This window comes from Tubulanus polymorphus, chromosome 9 (genome assembly GCF_964204645.1).
Source record: "Tubulanus polymorphus chromosome 9, tnTubPoly1.2, whole genome shotgun sequence".
NCBI classification, from domain to species: Eukaryota; Metazoa; Nemertea; class Palaeonemertea; order Tubulaniformes; family Tubulanidae; genus Tubulanus; species Tubulanus polymorphus.
The window spans coordinates 187609-204353 of record NC_134033.1 but is presented as its reverse complement, the minus strand read 5'-3'; the positions used below and the strand labels follow the sequence as shown (position 1 = coordinate 204353).

General features: G+C 42.1%; 1 protein-coding gene across 1 annotated transcript in view; it reads left to right on the top strand.

Annotated features, from left to right (window-relative positions):
• The first annotated feature begins 3102 nt into the window (after positions 1 to 3102).
• Positions 3103 to 16745, top strand: part of LOC141910702 (zinc finger ZZ-type and EF-hand domain-containing protein 1-like) — a 29216-nt gene continuing 15573 nt past the window's right edge. Inside the window, exons 1-32 of the mRNA XM_074801434.1 lie at positions 3103 to 3175; positions 3979 to 4148; positions 4444 to 4483; positions 4560 to 4641; positions 4708 to 4789; positions 7742 to 7961; positions 8102 to 8166; positions 8247 to 8370; positions 8511 to 8691; positions 8897 to 9096; positions 9238 to 9316; positions 9621 to 9752; positions 9865 to 9981; positions 10134 to 10249; positions 10441 to 10614; positions 10711 to 10796; positions 10920 to 10975; positions 11119 to 11311; positions 11395 to 11511; positions 11757 to 11846; positions 11924 to 12030; positions 12662 to 13218; positions 13303 to 13373; positions 13454 to 13570; positions 13660 to 13897; positions 14905 to 14975; positions 15051 to 15113; positions 15196 to 15324; positions 15598 to 15761; positions 15865 to 16033; positions 16419 to 16530; positions 16608 to 16744. Coding sequence (XP_074657535.1) covers positions 4011 to 4148; positions 4444 to 4483; positions 4560 to 4641; positions 4708 to 4789; positions 7742 to 7961; positions 8102 to 8166; positions 8247 to 8370; positions 8511 to 8691; positions 8897 to 9096; positions 9238 to 9316; positions 9621 to 9752; positions 9865 to 9981; positions 10134 to 10249; positions 10441 to 10614; positions 10711 to 10796; positions 10920 to 10975; positions 11119 to 11311; positions 11395 to 11511; positions 11757 to 11846; positions 11924 to 12030; positions 12662 to 13218; positions 13303 to 13373; positions 13454 to 13570; positions 13660 to 13897; positions 14905 to 14975; positions 15051 to 15113; positions 15196 to 15324; positions 15598 to 15761; positions 15865 to 16033; positions 16419 to 16530; positions 16608 to 16744 — 4227 coding nt within the window. The 5' untranslated portion in view covers positions 3103 to 3175; positions 3979 to 4010. The remainder of the gene's footprint in view (positions 3176 to 3978; positions 4149 to 4443; positions 4484 to 4559; positions 4642 to 4707; positions 4790 to 7741; positions 7962 to 8101; positions 8167 to 8246; positions 8371 to 8510; positions 8692 to 8896; positions 9097 to 9237; positions 9317 to 9620; positions 9753 to 9864; positions 9982 to 10133; positions 10250 to 10440; positions 10615 to 10710; positions 10797 to 10919; positions 10976 to 11118; positions 11312 to 11394; positions 11512 to 11756; positions 11847 to 11923; positions 12031 to 12661; positions 13219 to 13302; positions 13374 to 13453; positions 13571 to 13659; positions 13898 to 14904; positions 14976 to 15050; positions 15114 to 15195; positions 15325 to 15597; positions 15762 to 15864; positions 16034 to 16418; positions 16531 to 16607; position 16745) is intronic.

Sequence of the window (16745 nt, the reverse complement as noted above, 5' to 3'; positions counted from 1 at the left end):
CAGTTAATCTACACTTCCCGGATCCAGTTGATCTACACTTCCTGGATCCAGTTAATCTACACTTCCTGGATCCAGTTAATCTACACTTCCTGGATCCAGTTAATCTACACTTCCCGGATCCAGTTAATCTACACTTCCTGGATCCAGTTAATCTACACTTCCTGGATCCAGTTAATCTACACTTCCCGGATCCAGTTCCCGTTGAGATTAGAATCAAACACGTGTTTTATTTCAAACGTTTGAAGCCTCGAATCAGTTATCAACTGATATCGCGTGTATTTTGTAACATTTCTAGCACTTTGTAACAGTATTTTAAGGAAGGATGAAATATTTTTAATTGCGAGCATAATATCATCAGGTGGTATATGAAATTAGCAGTTATAATACGGAGCACAAAATCAACATCAAGTTGATTTACTTGATTTATTATTTCACGATTATTTACGCTGCTTAATCATAAAGTTATACGTATATAATCGAGTTCACACGCTTCACATAGTCTATTGCCGGATAACCTAAAACCATCAAATAATCTGTTTATGATTAATTTTCTTGTGTACCCTCTGCTGTACTTTCTGCTGTACTTACCACTGATGTACTTTCTGCTGTACTTACCACTGATGTACTCTCTGCTGTACTTACCCCTGATGTACTTTCTGCTGTACTTACCACTGATGTACTTTCTGCTGTACTTACCACTGATGTACTTTCTGCTGTACTTACCCCTGATGTACTCTCTGATGAGAGAATCTCATTGTACATATTGTTATCAAGTAATTCTGTGATAAAAAAGCTCAAATTTGATGATATATCAATAAGAATTATCATAATAATTTTTAAAGGAAATTTTGATATAATTTATACTGGAATCAGATATTTTTGTATGTACGGTTTAAATGGATCTAATTGTTTAAACATATTACAGCGCATTTTACCTGTTGTATAGTCTAATGATTAATTATAGTTTGCATTGCAAACGTTTTATAGAATTTTCAATAAAGATATATTATATTCTACATTGTATAATGGGACATCCAGGTTGCAGTTTGTCTACTCAGCAACAAATACACTCAATTTCAGGTTTAGATGTTGCAGATTTCATTCATTGAGATGTTTACAGAGAGCCTCCTCGACTCCGTCCACTGAGACTGAGCTGTAGATCCTCCTTCACTGAGTCTGAACTGTAGATCCTCCGTCCACTGAGACTGAGCTGTAGATCCTCCTCCACTGAGACTGAGCTGTAGATCCTCCTTCACTGAGTCTGAACTGTAGATCCTCCTCCACTGAGACTGAGCTGTAGATCCTCCTCCACTGAGACTGAACTGTAGATCCTCCTCCACTGAGGTTTCATTCATTGAGATGTTTACAGAGAGCCTCCTCGACTCCGTCCACTGAGACTGAGCTGCAGATCCTCATCCACTGAGACTGAACTGTAGATCCTCCTCCACTGAGTCTGAACTGTAGATCCTCAGTCCACTGAGGTTTCATTCATTGAGATGTTTACAGAGAGCCTCCTCGACTCCGTCCACTGAGTCTGAGCTGTAGATCCTCCTCCACTGAGACTGAACTGTAGATCCTCCTTCACTGAGTCTGAGCTGTAGATCCTCCTCCACTGAGACTGAGCTGTAGATCCTCCTCCACTGAGACTGAGCTGTAGATCCTCCTCCACTGAGACTGAACTGTAGATCCTCCTCCACTGAGACTGAACTGTAGATCCTCCTTCACTGAGACTGAGCTGTAGATCCTCCTCCACTGAGACTGAGCTGTAGATCCTCCTTCACTGAGACTGAGCTGTAGATCCTCCTCCACTGAGACTGAGCTGTAGATCCTCCTTCACTGAGACTGAGCTGTAGATCCTCCTCCACTGAGTCTGAGCTGTAGATCCTCCTTCACTGAGACTGAACTGTAGATCCTCCTTCACTGAGACTGAGCTGTAGATCCTCCTCCACTGAGACTGAGCTGTAGATCCTCCTTCACTGAGACTGAGCTGTAGATCCTCCTCCACTGAGACTGAGCTGTAGATCCTCCTTCACTGAGACTGAGCTGTAGATCCTCCTCCACTGAGACTGAGCTGTAGATCCTCCTCCACTGAGACTGAACTGTAGATCCTCCTCCACTGAGACTGAACTGTAGATCCTCCTCCACTGAGACTGAACTGTAGATCCTCCTCCACTGAGACTGAGCTGCAGATCCTCCTCCACTGAGACTGAACTGTAGATCCTCCTCCACTGAGACTGAGCTGTAGATCCTCCTTCACTGAGACTGAGCTGCAGATCCTCCTCCACTGAGACTGAGCTGTAGATCCTCCTCCACTGAGACTGAACTGTAGATCCTCCTCCACTGAGACTGAGCTGCAGATCCTCCTCCACTGAGTCTGAGCTGCAGATCCTCCTCCACTGAGACTGAGCTGCAGATCCTCCTCCACTGAGACTGAACTGTAGATCCTCCTCCACTGAGACTGAGCTGTAGATCCTCCTCCACTGAGACTGAGCTGTAGATCCTCCTCCACTGAGACTGAACTGTAGATCCTCCTCCACTGAGACTGAGCTGTAGATCCTCCTCCACTGAGTCTGAGCTGTAGATCCTCCTCCACTGAGACTGAACTGATTATCAACGAATACAAATCTGTGGTGGTTGAACTCGACGCGAAAACCATCAACCCGTAATGATAAGACTCGCTCGCACTGTATGGCAGATAAGCGGCGGGTTGTAGCCGACAGGAGACACCGTTCGGTCCACTGATTAGATCTGGCATAATCCTAATCCGTGCTCACTAAGTTAATGTTTGGTCGGGACTCGAACCGCCAACTCTAGCTCACCAGGATCTGGCGCTGCGAACTAACCCTAACCCTAGGGTTAGCGTTTCGTCGGGACTCGAACCCGCCAACTCCAGCTCACCAGGATCTGGCGCTGCGAACTAACCCTAACCCTAGGGTTAGCGTTTCGTCGGGACTCGAACCCGCCAACTCCAGCTCACCAGGATCTGGCGCTGCGAACTAACCCTAACCCTAGGGTTAGCGTTTCGTCGGGACTCGAACCATTAACCCTAGCCCGGATCTGCCGGACACGAACAAACCCTAAGAGCTTGGGAATCCCCGCAGAAATGTCAGACTTCCGGGTTGTGGATTAACCAGAATTGCGACTGAAATAAATTATAATGTTTGCGACTGTCGAGGTAAATAACCATATTTAATAAGAGAGACACAGAGAGGAGGGGTTGAAGAGATGGGTTAGGGTTAGAGACAGTTTGCTGCTTTAGGCTAGTAGTAGGACTGGGCCAGAAGGCGAAGAGTTGAAATTGAAATCGAAATCGAAAAGAGTTTTAAAAGCGAAAGTTTATCAACAATAATGAAACGTATGTGGTGGTTTCGGGTTTTAACAGGTCTCGTGGTTGGACAGAATTCAATTAGCCCACCAGTGGCAGTCCCAGTAATCCCAGACTCTGGAGAGCCTCACTAGTCCTCCTAGCCTGACCAGACCTAGCTGTTGGCCTGTTGTTGTTTGTATGGAGATGCAAATGACAGCTCCTCTTCAGCTGGGCAGCTGAGTTTATCCCCTCTGGACAGCTCTATAGAGAAGTAGCCCATGTGGGCACCTTTAAATCAATGATTTAGGATGGCAGTGAATTTAATGAGGCCTCAACTCTGTTGATATCTCTGCCGTGGTCTGAGACGGCAGTTTGTGTGTTTATTTCACTCAATGAAATAATTTATTAAAACGCTCACATCAGTGAATCATGAATTCCAGGCCCCTCCCTTACTCTAGTCATTGTGTCTCCAACTCCACTGATCCCCTGTCAGTCATCGAATATTTCCACAAACCATTTTGGTAAATAGAAGCCACGGACAGATTACTGATTAGTCTAACTCACTCTGAGGGTTCAGTGTCATGAAATTAACGCTAAAGATTTAAACTGAATCAAGAATTAGGAATGAAATTGATTAATGTGAGAATTGTTTGTTATTGCCATGGTTACAGATAGTATTGTTGTGGTGGCGCTGTTTGTTGTGATGGGTAACGCTGGATATCGATTGAGCGGTGATGATGAGGATGAAGTGAATCACGCGGTAACCGGTCAGCAGCAGCAGCAGCTGCGGGAGAGGGATTCGTTGATGATGCCACTTTCAGTTGATATTGTCCCGGATCTGGTGAGAACCGTCATTTAAATATATCCGATCCGAGCCTGGTTTTAACTTTAACCCTGTCGCGGTCTCAGCTCGGTCGGCTCAAATTCAGCTTAAATTGTCTGTTAACAGGTCGATGCAAAACTAAAACTAGGTTAAAGCTTTGATTAACTAATTGGTTATTCCTGGTGACACTAAACTGTGGTTACTCGGGTTTGAGATTAAGACCAGCCTCAGCGATTGATTGTTAATCTCTGTTTTAAACCGGTTTAAAACCAGCCTCATTTAATCTCGGTTTATTTAATGTTTATTTTGATAGAATGAGAATGCAGCAGATTCAACAGACAGCAGTAATACAGGTAGATTAACCCTTTATTATCCAAACAAACCTGCATTACTTGAATTGTAAATGAAGTATATTCTGTGTATTAATAGATGGCGATAGTGGTCCGCTGACGGAACAGTTGTCACATATATTCGACCCGGCATTGTTACGAGTTGCCGCGGTGAAACTGAAGTAAGTATTTAAACGTCAGGTTTGATGTTATCGATAGATGGATGCTGATGATTGTTGTATTTTCAGAGATGAAACTGCGGTTGATGTCGTTCAGCAACATGTTGTTGAATTATTGTCCTGGTTGGAAAATGGACTTGCAAGAAATGAGGTAAATCTACTCCTAATCCTTACCCTAATCCTTACTCTAATCCTTACAGTAACCCTAATCCTTACTCTAATCCTTACAGTAACCCTAATCCTTACCCTAGCCAGCTAACCTTAAAGCCCTGAGTGAATGTTTTAACTAGTCTCAGCTTTACAACTATTTGACGATCAATTCACAATTTATTGTACAAAGAAAAAATAAATACATTGAAAATTGAATACTTTGAAAACCCTTAGAACCAGTTCCCCTTGTCCAGGCAGTTCCACATATTGTTGAGGCAGTTCCACATGTTATTCCACTATCCAGTTCCACATGTTGCCCAAGCAGTTCCACATGTAATTGCACTATATTTCAGGAGGTTGTAACATTAGCTCAGTTCAGTGATTGTATTTCAGGAGGTTGTAACGTTAGCTCAGTTCAGTGATTGTATTTCAGGAGGTTGTAACGTTAGCTCAGTTCAGTGATTGTATTTCAGGAGGTTGTAACGTTAGCTCAGTTCAGTGATTGTATTTCAGGAGGTTGTAACGTTAGCTCAGTTCAGTGATTGTATTTCAGGAGGTTATAACGTTAGCTCAGTTCAGTGATTGTATTTCAGGAGGTTATAACGTTAGCTCAGTTCAGTGATTGTATTTCAGGAGGTTGTAACGTTAGCTCAGTTCAGTGATTGTATTTCAGGAGGTTGTAACATTAGCTCAGTTCAGTGATTGTATTTCAGGAGGTTGTAACGTTAGCTCAGTTCAGTGATTGTATTTCAGGAGGTTGTAACGTTAGCTCAGTTCAGTGATTGTATTTCAGGAGGTTGTTACATTAGCTCAGTTCAGTGATTGTATTTCAGGAGGTTGTTACATTAGCTCAGTTCAGTGATTGTATTTCAGGAAGTTGTAACATTAGTTCAGTTCAGTGATTGTATTTCAGGAGGTTGTTACATTAGCTCAGTTCAGTGATTGTATTTCAGGAGGTTGTAACATTAGCTCAGTTCAGTGATTGTATTTCAGGAGGTTGTTACATTAGCTCAGTTCAGTGATTGTATTTCAGGAGGTTGTTACATTAGCTCAGTTCAGTGATTGTATTTCAGGAAGTTGTAACATTAGTTCAGTTCAGTGATTGTATTTCAGGAGGTTGTTACATTAGCTCAGTTCAGTGATTGTATTTCAGGAGGTTGTAACATTAGCTCAGTTCAGTGATTGTATTTCAGGAGGTTGTTACATTAGCTCAGTTCAGTGATTGTATTTCAGGAGGTTGTTACATTAGCTCAGTTCAGTGATTGTATTTCAGGAGGTTGTTACATTAGCTCAGTTCAGTGATTGTATTTCAGGAGGTTGTAACATTAGTTCAGTTCAGTGATTGTATTTCAGGAGGTTGTAACATTAGCTCAGTTCAGTAATTGTATTTCAGGAGGTTATAACGTTAGCTCAGTTCAGTGATTGTATTTCAGGAGGTTGTAACGTTAGCTCAGTTCAGTGATTGTATTTCAGGAGGTTGTAACATTAGCTCAGTTCAGTAATTGTATTTCAGGAGGTTATAACGTTAGCTCAGTTCAGTGATTGTATTTCAGGAGGTTGTAACATTAGCTCAGTTCAGTGATTGTATTTCAGGAGGTTGTTACATTAGCTCAGTTCAGTGATTGTATTTCAGGAGGTTGTAACATTAGCTCAGTTCAGTGATTGTATTTCAGGAGGTTATAACGTTAGCTCAGTTCAGTGATTGTATTTCAGGAGGTTGTAACATTAGCTCAGTTCAGTGATTGTATTTCAGGAGGTTATAACGTTAGCTCAGTTCAGTGATTGTATTTCAGGAGGTTGTAACGTTAGCTCAGTTCAGTGATTGTATTTCAGGAGGTTGTAACGTTAGCTCAGTTCAGTGATTGTATTTCAGGAGGTTGTAACGTTAGCTCAGTTCAGTGATTGTATTTCAGGAGGTTGTAACGTTAGCTCAGTTCAGTGATTGTATTTCAGGAGGTTGTAACATTAGCTCAGTTCAGTGATTGTATTTCAGGAGGTTGTAACATTAGCTCAGTTCAGTGATTGTATTTCAGGAGGTTGTTACATTAGCTCAGTTCAGTGATTGTATTTCAGGAGGTTGTAACGTTAGCTCAGTTCAGTGATTGTATTTCAGGAGGTTATAACGTTAGCTCAGTTCAGTGATTGTATTTCAGGAGGTTGTTACATTAGCTCAGTTCAGTGATTGTATTTCAGGAGGTTGTAACGTTAGCTCAGTTCAGTGATTGTATTTCAGGAGGTTGTTACATTAGCTCAGTTCAGTGATTGTATTTCAGGAGGTTGTAACGTTAGCTCAGTTCAGTGATTGTATTTCAGGAGGTTGTAACATTAGCTCAGTTCAGTGATTGTATTTCAGGAGGTTGTAATGTTAGCTCAGTTCAGTGATTGTATTTCAGGAAGTTGTAACATTAGCTCAGTTCAGTGATTGTATTTCAGGAGGTTGTTACATTAGCTCATTTCAGTGATTGTATTTCAGGAGGTTGTAACGTTAGCTCAGTTCAGTGATTGTATTTCAGGAAGTTGTAACATTAGCTCAGTTCAGTGATTGTATTTCAGGAGGTTGTAACATTAGCTCAGTTCAGTAATTGTATTTCAGGAGGTTGTAACGTTAGCTCAGTTCAGTGATTGTATTTCAGGAAGTTGTAACATTAGCTCAGTTCAGTGATTGTATTTCAGGAGGTTGTTACATTAGCTCAGTTCAGTGATTGTATTTCAGGAGGTTGTAACGTTAGCTCAGTTCAGTGATTGTATTTCAGGAGGTTGTAACATTAGCTCAGTTCAGTGATTGTATTTCAGGAGGTTGTAACGTTAGCTCAGTTCAGTGATTGTATTTCAGGAGGTTGTAACGTTAGCTCAGTTCAGTGATTGTATTTCAGGAGGTTGTTACATTAGCTCAGTTCAGTGATTGTATTTCAGGAGGTTGTAACGTTAGCTCAGTTCAGTGATTGTATTTCAGGAGGTTGTAACGTTAGCTCAGTTCAGTGATTTTATGATGAATCGTCATGTCGATCGAGATGAATGTATCGCGGCGTTTCAGAAATTTGACGTCGAAGGAAATGGAACCGCTGATATTTCACCGATGCTCGAAGCCGTTAAAAAGATGAACAACAACACTTATATACAAGAGGAACTGAGTTACGTGATTGAGACGCTACAGGAGTGTTCGCTGACACCCGGTGAGTGTGAGGTCAAGGTCATTGAGTCCGTCTGCTCAACATGTACACATCGGACAGTTGAACAAACATGAGCTAAAAGACCTTATGTCAGTTAAACCCTAATTCTAGCTGAATTTGAAGTTTTGTGATAAATTTTTCAGGTTTTATCGATGTATTCAATGATGATAAATGTTCTATTGGTCGCCATGGTGATCGTTTACTCAACGTAAGTTTATCGTGACAAAATTAGAAAATGTTTGAAGACTTAGGTTTCAGTTGAACGGTGTTTGTTGTTGTTGTTTGTAGTTTTTACAGAGAAACCGTTCCCCGGTGACAGCGTTACCATTCATTCCTCTCGACGGATTCAACAATGCCGTCAGTTTACGAACTCTAGTTTTGAAAAACGTCCTGAAAAAAGTCAGCGAAAGAGGTAAGAACAAACTCACCGAGTTCAACAGATATTTCAAACTCACTGAGTTTCAGAGATATTCCAAACTCACTGAGTTCAACAGATATTTCAAACTCATCAATATAAGATTTGATTGTAATTGTTGTATTGTTGTATTTTAGTTGTCGAGTCGACAGCAGACGATCTGTTAACAGCAGACGAGGAATTACGACCGATCGTTCAAATGAAATGTTGTCAAGTTGTCGAATTATCCTCAAATTCAAACGATGTAAATAATCTGTTTGATGAAAACACATCGACTTATTGGCAGTCGGACGGTTCAGCTAGATCTCACTGGATCCGGTAAATATCAGCCCCCCCGTACAGCGCCCCCTAGTGACTCCCTCCCCCGGGGTTTACAGTCGGACGGTTCAGCTAGATCTCACTGGATCCGGTAAATATCAGCCCCCCCGTACAGCGCCCCCTAGTGACTCCCTCCCCCGGGGTTTACAGTCCACAGCTGCAGCTAGTTAGGTCAGCTCGCTGTATGTGGTATGTCTATTTGTAGGTTATGGATGAAGCCGAATGTGGTATTAAAACGGTTATCACTATACGTCAGTCCAACCGATAAAAGTTACATGCCGAACACAATCACCGTCGCCGTGGGGAAAGTACCGAAACCGCTGACAGAGGTGAAGGTCATTAACGTACCCAGTCATATGAAAGGATTCATAGTTTTACTGGAGAATGTGCAGACATTCCATAGAGGTACCGTAATGATGTCATAGGGGGATTTATAACAGCAGCCATCTTTCCTACTGGGGTCAAAAGGATAAAATCGATGATGTCATAGGGTGATTTATGGAGGTAACCATCTCACATTGTGAATTTAATTTGAATATTTTGTAGTCGTACAGATAAATATAAAGAGATGTCAGTCTGATGGATGTGATACTAGAATTAGAGCCATTAAAATACAGGGTCTCAGGTTAGTTACAATACTGGATCCAGTTCCACAGTTGTGAGTTCAAATTAGTTCATTTTCAATGAGTCAAATCTGAACTCACAACTGTGGAACTGGATCCTGATGTTGAGTTTTCACATGATATTAAGTTTCTTTGTGTTTGGATTCTGATATATCAAGTCTCCACAGTTTACCTGTATAGATATTATCAGTCTGTTTAGATTGTGGTTTGTGTTTGTATAAAATGAAGAATTTCTAGGGACAAATATTGTCTCAGGTTCCCGGTAGACAGACGGACAGTAAACTGTCTATTGTTTTCTATACGTAGAGTCGTGAAGGATCCTGGTTTTAGTGTTTTGGATGCGTCTGTTATTTGGTATTTGAAGATTCTGGCGTCAACTGTAACGGCTTGTCAAACAGTCGTTCCACAGCTACGAGATAGTTTAACACTTCATACCAGGTATTATATCTCACATGTACATGTCATCTCTCACATGTACATGTCATCTCTCACATGTACATGTCATCTCTCACATGTACATGTTGATTGATTTATTGATTGTTTATTTCAGAGATGCTCTGTTACACATTCCACCGCTGTGTTTGTCTCAAGCGAGCAGCGAACGCCCAAAATTCTTAACAAAACACGTTTTAAAAGAAGTCGAATCATTCTTAGCAAATTTACAAAGGTTCGTTTTATCCATTCATTCAATTAATTAATTATTGATTATCATGATTGATGTATTTGTGATTGATGTATTTGTGATTGATGTATTTGTGATTGATGTATTTGTAATTGATGTATTTGTGATTGATGTATTTGTGATTGATGTATTTCTAGCAGTAATGATGCTGATGGTGGTAGTTTATGCGGAGAAGTTGCTGAAATAATTCTATCATTCAGTTTATCGTGTGGAAACGTTCCAGCAGTGCTTAACATATTGCAGAAAATTATAGGTGGGTATTAGACTCAGGAGACAGTTCCTGTAGTTGACTCCTCAGGAGTCAGTTCCTGCAGTTGACTCCTCAGGAGTCAGTTCCTGCAGTTGACTCGGGAGTCAGTTCCTGTCGTTGACTCCTGAGGAGTCAGTAGTTGACTCCTCAGGAGTCAGTAGTTGACTCTCAGTATGATTTATGATATATTTCAGAATACAATCAGATGATTCCATGTAAACCATTGTTCCTACGGATGGTCACAGTAAGAGATCTGTTCTGGAGGAAATCTCTAAATCCGTTAGCTCTACGTTTTGTTGGTGGCGACGCAAAACTGAAATTAACAAATTCACCGCATGATAAAAATACATATTCATCTGAATTTACCAGTAAGATATTATTTATCACTCCTTGGATCCAGTTCCAGAATTGTTGTGGGTTACCGCCACCTGGTGTTATTACTGTTTATAATTTTTAATTTAAAGATTTCCAAACTGAAAGTGGAGTGATCAAATTGAATTTATTTTTCAAACCAGAACGGGCAGCTCAACTAACTAGAATACAAATCAAGGTAAATAAATCTTCAGTGAATCTTCAGCAGCCAGTTCCACAGTAGTGATACACTGTGGAACATTGTTTCACTGGTACCGCTGTGGAACTGGGTGGAATTCTATCCACTGTGTTTATTATTCAGGTTGAGAAGGGCGGTCGAGGGCCTCGTTATGGATTCGTATTTGTCTACAATGATAAGTAAGTTTACTTTGTAAAACTGTTTTATCTAGAACCCAGTTTAAATTGACTCTGAATTAGAACCCAGTTTGGATTGACTCTCTGAATTAGAACCCAGTTTAAATTGACTCTGAATTAGAACCCAGTTTGGATTGACTCTTCAGATATGATTTGTTTGATGATGAGTTTGATTTGAGCCGTAACCTGGAGAGGTTTGATCACGTGACCCCGGCAGCTGCGTTGCTAAGCGACGGTGAACCTGTGAACGAGGCCGGAGATGTTCCGTCTGCTTGTTTTAAGATGGAGGACGACTGGGACGAGACGGAGGTCATTCTCGAGGATTTCCCGATCGGAAAGGTGCGAATTTTGAAATCAAAATCATCGTAGCCTCCTTCCATAAATCCCCCAATGACATCATCATTATGTTCTCTGTTTTGTAGTATGTATTATTAAGGTTTATGGAACCGCGTCAAACTGGAGTCGAAAGTCTCGGAGTCAACAGTGTGAAATTCTATGGTTGCGGTCAACGCAGTGAAGATGTTTATCCATTCAACAAGGTCCGTTTCCCTCCAGCTGCTGGGTGTCTCCCTCCAGCTGCTGGGTGTCTCCCTCCAGCTGCTGGGCCTGTCTCCCTCCAGCTGCTGGGTGTCTCCCTCCAGCTGCTGGGTGTCTCCCTCCAGCTGCTGGGTGTCTCCCTCCAGCTGCTGGGTGTCTCGCTCCAGCTGCTGGGTCAGTCTCCCTCCAGCTGCTGCTGGGTCTGTGTCCCTCAAACTGATAAATGATATGAATTGTATGATTTTAGGCAACATTAAGGGAATTACCAGAAAGTGTGTCTCCATACCAGATCAGTTGTTGCGTGTTAACATTTCTATGTGATATAGCTCAAGAACAGGTAACACTAATTACTAACACGCGCTAATTACTATTGTTGTTAATTAGTTTATTAATTTGATGAATATTTTTCACCAGTGCTCGAAGAAAGGTCAGTTTTATCGAACTCAGTCCAATCAATGGTTAGATGTTAATGATGTTACTATGGAACTCATGTGGAGTTTATACAATACAAAAACCAACTGGTGAGTTACACTTAAACCAGGTCTCATTACACTTAAACCAGGTCTCATTACACTTAAACCAGGTCTCGTTACTCTTAAACCAGGTCTCGTTACACTTAAACCAGGTCTCGTTACACTTAAACCAGGTCTCGTTACTCTTAAACCAGGTCTCGTTACACTTAAACCAGGTCTCGCTACTCTTAAACCAGGTCTTGTTACTCTTAAACCAGGTCTCGTTACACTTAAACCAGGTCTCGTTACACTTAAACAAGGTCTCGTTACACTTAAACCAGGTCTCGCTACTCTTAAACCAGGTCTCGTTACTCTTAAACCAGGTCTCGCTACTCTTAAACCAGGTCTCGTTACACTTAAACCAGGTCTCGTTACTCTTAAACCAGGTCTCGTTACACTTAAACCAGGTCTCGTTACACTTAAACAAGGTCTCGTTACACTTAAACCAGGTCTCGCTACTCTTAAACCAGGTCTCGTTACACTTAAACCAGGTCTCGTTACACTTAAACAAGGTCTCGTTACACTTAAACAAGGTCTCGTTACACTTAAACCAGGTCTCGCTACTCTTAAAACCAGTTACTCTAAAACCAGGCCTAGTTATCATTAAAAAAGGTGTGAATTGATGATGATTATTTTGTAGGAGTTGCTCAGAAATTGAACAATGTCGTTTGTTGACTTTACAATTATTACACAATTTGCTGCCACAAATGACTGGATCAAAACAAGATGAAAGTGAATCATCACAACTACTGTTCCAGCATCTCTGTTCTGTGATAGATAACTCATCAAACTCACTCGCCAGTGAGGGCACCTCGACCTCACTCGCCAGTGACGGTGCCACATCCTCACTCGCCAGTGAAGGCACCGCGACCTCAATCGCCAGTGAGGGCACCTCGACCTCAGTCGCCAGTGAGACTACCACAACCTCACTTGCCAGTGAGAGTACCACAACCTCACTCACCAGTGACAGTACCTCAACCTCACTCACCAGTGAAAGTACCACAACCTCACTTGCCAGTGAGAGTACCACAACCTCACTCACCAGTGACAGTACCTCAACCTCACTCGCCGGTGAGAGTGCCACAACCTCACTCATCAGTGATGGTGCCACCACCTCACTCGCCAGTGATGGTGCCACCACCTCAGTCGCCAGTGAAAGTAAACTTGTAGCTATCTCTCGGAATATCATTAAAAATGGTAAGTTTTAATCCAGTTTTTAGCTCAAACCCGTGTTTTTAGATTGTAACATGTACTGAATGCTGTAAGTGTTGCTTATTTAAGGAATTGCGGTATTTTTCCCGGATAAAGAAGCTCGCAGGAAACAACTGTTTTTACTCATGGAAAATATAACGGTTTGTAAAATTCAAAATTCAAATTATAGCCGTTAAATTAAAACGGTTTTGATGTTTTGAAGTTTGTTGTTTATTTCTAGTTGGAAGAGTGCCAACGATTGCCGTCTGTTGAGCTGATCATTCAGTCATTGTGTCAGTTTTATAGTCACATCGACCCGAGTGGTTTACTCAATTTACCAAAAGGTGTCGGAATTACCGTAAGATTCTACAAATTCTAACAAAAAACAAACGAAAATCTTGATGAAATTTTGATAAAAATTCAAAGATTTTGTTTTTATTTTTGTAGAAATTTAACAGCGAACATGTGATATCAATAATGGACACTCTGTGGTCCGTAGCCGGGTCGGAGTTCACCGCAACACTGAAACAAACCGTTACCAAGCAACCACCGGCTGAATCATCGCACCTCGTTAAACTGATCTCGTCATTACAGATGAGTTTTATTGCCTGGTGTCGCCACCAATTGGAGGCCGATAAAATCAACCAGACCGACAAGGAATACATTCAAACTATATTTATACAGTGTAAGTTTAGAAATTCAGAAATTCCACCATAAGAAACACAGTTCCACAGTGTGGACACAGTTCCACAGTGTGGACACAGTTCCACAGTTAGTGGTCACAGTTCCACAGTTAAAGGGCACAGTTCCACAGTGTGGACACAAATCCACAGTAAGTGGAAGACAGTTCCACAGTTAAAGGGCACAGTTCCACAGTGTGGACTCAGTTCCACAGTAAGTGGAAGACAGTTCCACAGTTAAAGGGCACAGTTCCACAGTGTGGACACAAATCCACAGTAAGTGGAAGACAGTTCCACAGTTAAAGGGCACAGTTCCACAGTGTGGACACAAATCCACAGTAAGTGGAAGACAGTTCCACAGTTAAAGGGCACAGTTCCACAGTGTGGACACAAATCCACAGTAAGTGGAAGACAGTTCCACAGTGTGGACACAAATCCACAGTAAGATGAAGACAGTTCCACACAGTGTGGACACAAATCCACAGTAAGTGGAAGACAGTTCCACAGTTAAAGGGCACAGTTCCACAGTGTGGACACAAATCCACAGTAAGTGGAAGACAGTTCCACAGTTAAAGGGCACAGTTCCACAGTGTGGACACAAATCCACAGTAAGTGGAAGACAGTTCCACAGTGTGGACACAAATCCACAGTAAGATGAAGACAGTTCCACACAGTGTGGACACAAATCCACAGTAAGTGGAAGACAGTTCCACAGTTAAAGGGCACAGTTCCACAGTGTGGACACAAATCCACAGTAAGTGGAAGACAGTTCTACAGTGTGGACTCAAATCCACAGTAAGTGGAAGACAGTTCCACAGTGTGGACACAAATCCACAGTAAGTGGAAGACAGTTCCACAGTGTGGACACAAATCCACAGTAAGTGGAAGACAGTTCCACAGTGTGGACACAAATCCACAGTAAGTGGAAGACAGTTCCACAGTGTGGACACAAATCCACAGTAAGTGGAAGACAGTTCCACAGTTAAGATCAGTTAATTCTCTCTATTCACAGATCTATCAATGATTATATCACGAGCTCTTGAAGCCTTACAGCAGTTGAGTGACCTTGAACTCGACTCCGAGGTCAGTGCCGAACAGCGACATCCGTTAAAATCTGTTAGATTTAAATTTTTTAAATGTTTGATTTTATATTTTCAGTCGCTTTCGTTGAAAATCGAGTTTTTATCAGCAAGTTTTCTGTCGTTGCTCGTTAGACATTTGGTAAAATAAATATTTCATTAATTCTAGAAACTGCGGTAAATTCAACGTTTATTTTCTAATCGTGAGATTTCATTGTTTTCAGCTGTTGTCATTGGTTATTATGCATAAATTATTTACATCGAAGAATTTGGTCGCGGTTTCCGATCGTCTGCTGTTATTGGTCGAAAAAACCAAACATTTACTGAATGTGTGCAATCAACTGAATGTACTGGTGAGAATCTTCATCCTCACTTCCCTCCCTCATCCTCACTTTCCTCCATCATCCTCACTTTCCTCCATCATCCTCACTTTCCTCGGTGATCCTCTCCCAGACCTCACCGCTCCCCTCCAGACCTCACATCTCCCCCTCCAGACGTCACATCTCCCCCTCCAGACCTCACATCTCCCCCTCCAGACCTCACAGCTCCCCTCACGTCCCTCCAAACCTCACCCCTTGCTCCAGACCTCACAGCTGCTACTGATACAATAATTGCTATGATTTCAGGAGAAGAATGCTGAAAACTCGAGTAGTTTTACTAATTTATTCACATGGAATATTGAATCAGAACACAACTATAAAGGTCCTGATCACGTGACTCAAACATTCTTCTACCCGGGAACATCCGTGTTCCTCGTAGAATTCGACCCGCAATGTGAACTTTATACGGCGTAAGTTTCAAACTAAATGTCAGTTAACGACATGAATGATGTCATAGGGTGAATGATGTGGAAGGGTGAATGATGTCATAGGGTGAATGATTTATATTTTCAGTTTGGTCGATGATTATTTAGAATTCACAGATTCTCGAGGAAATAAACAACGATTTGAAAAGAAAGTCGGATCTGAGAACTGGACAGAATGTGTCCATTTTCACGGTCCACATTTACGTTTTCTGTTCCAAGCCGACAGTCACGGCAGTGAGTGGGGTTACAAGTTCAAGGTAACGTATCAATCATCTGAAACTCAGTCTGCAGGGTAGGAAGCAGCGCCCTCTGTGAGGAGCCTGTCTCCTCAGCTAGCAGGCTAGGAAGCAGCGCCCCCTGTGAGGAGCTGGTCTCCAGTCAGCAGGCTAGGAGCCCTCTGTGAGGAGCCTGTCTCCTCAGCTAGCAGGCTAGGTAGCAGCGCCCTCTGTGAGGAGCCTGTCTCCTCAGCTAGCAGGCTAGGGAGTAGCGCCCTCTGTGAGGAGCTTGTCTCCTCAGTTGGCAGGCTAGGTAGCAGCGCCCTCTGTGAGGAGCCTGTCTCCTCAGCTAGCAGGCTAGGAGGCAGCGCCCTCTGTGAGGAGCCTGCCTCCACCTGTGATGAAATGTTTATATATGTGTTGACAGGTAACAGCTAAAGGTTCTCCTGATATTCACATGCCGTGGTTAGTTGATTTATATATGACTAGTATCAAAGTTCTCGGTCAACTCAGCGGAGCAGCTTTAGACTCCAGGAAAGGTACGTTCTATACTCCGTATGGCTGCCTCTATAAATCCCCCTATGACATCATCAGTTTGAGTATTTATTTATTTCAGTTTTACCGAAGTCTACAGTTGTACAAGAAGAACACGAGTCTCGAGAACAAGCGATTTTACGCAGCGATCTGTGGACGACTTTATTCCGAGCCGGAGACAAAACTGGAACCATCGAGAGATCGCTCTCCGGGAAATATG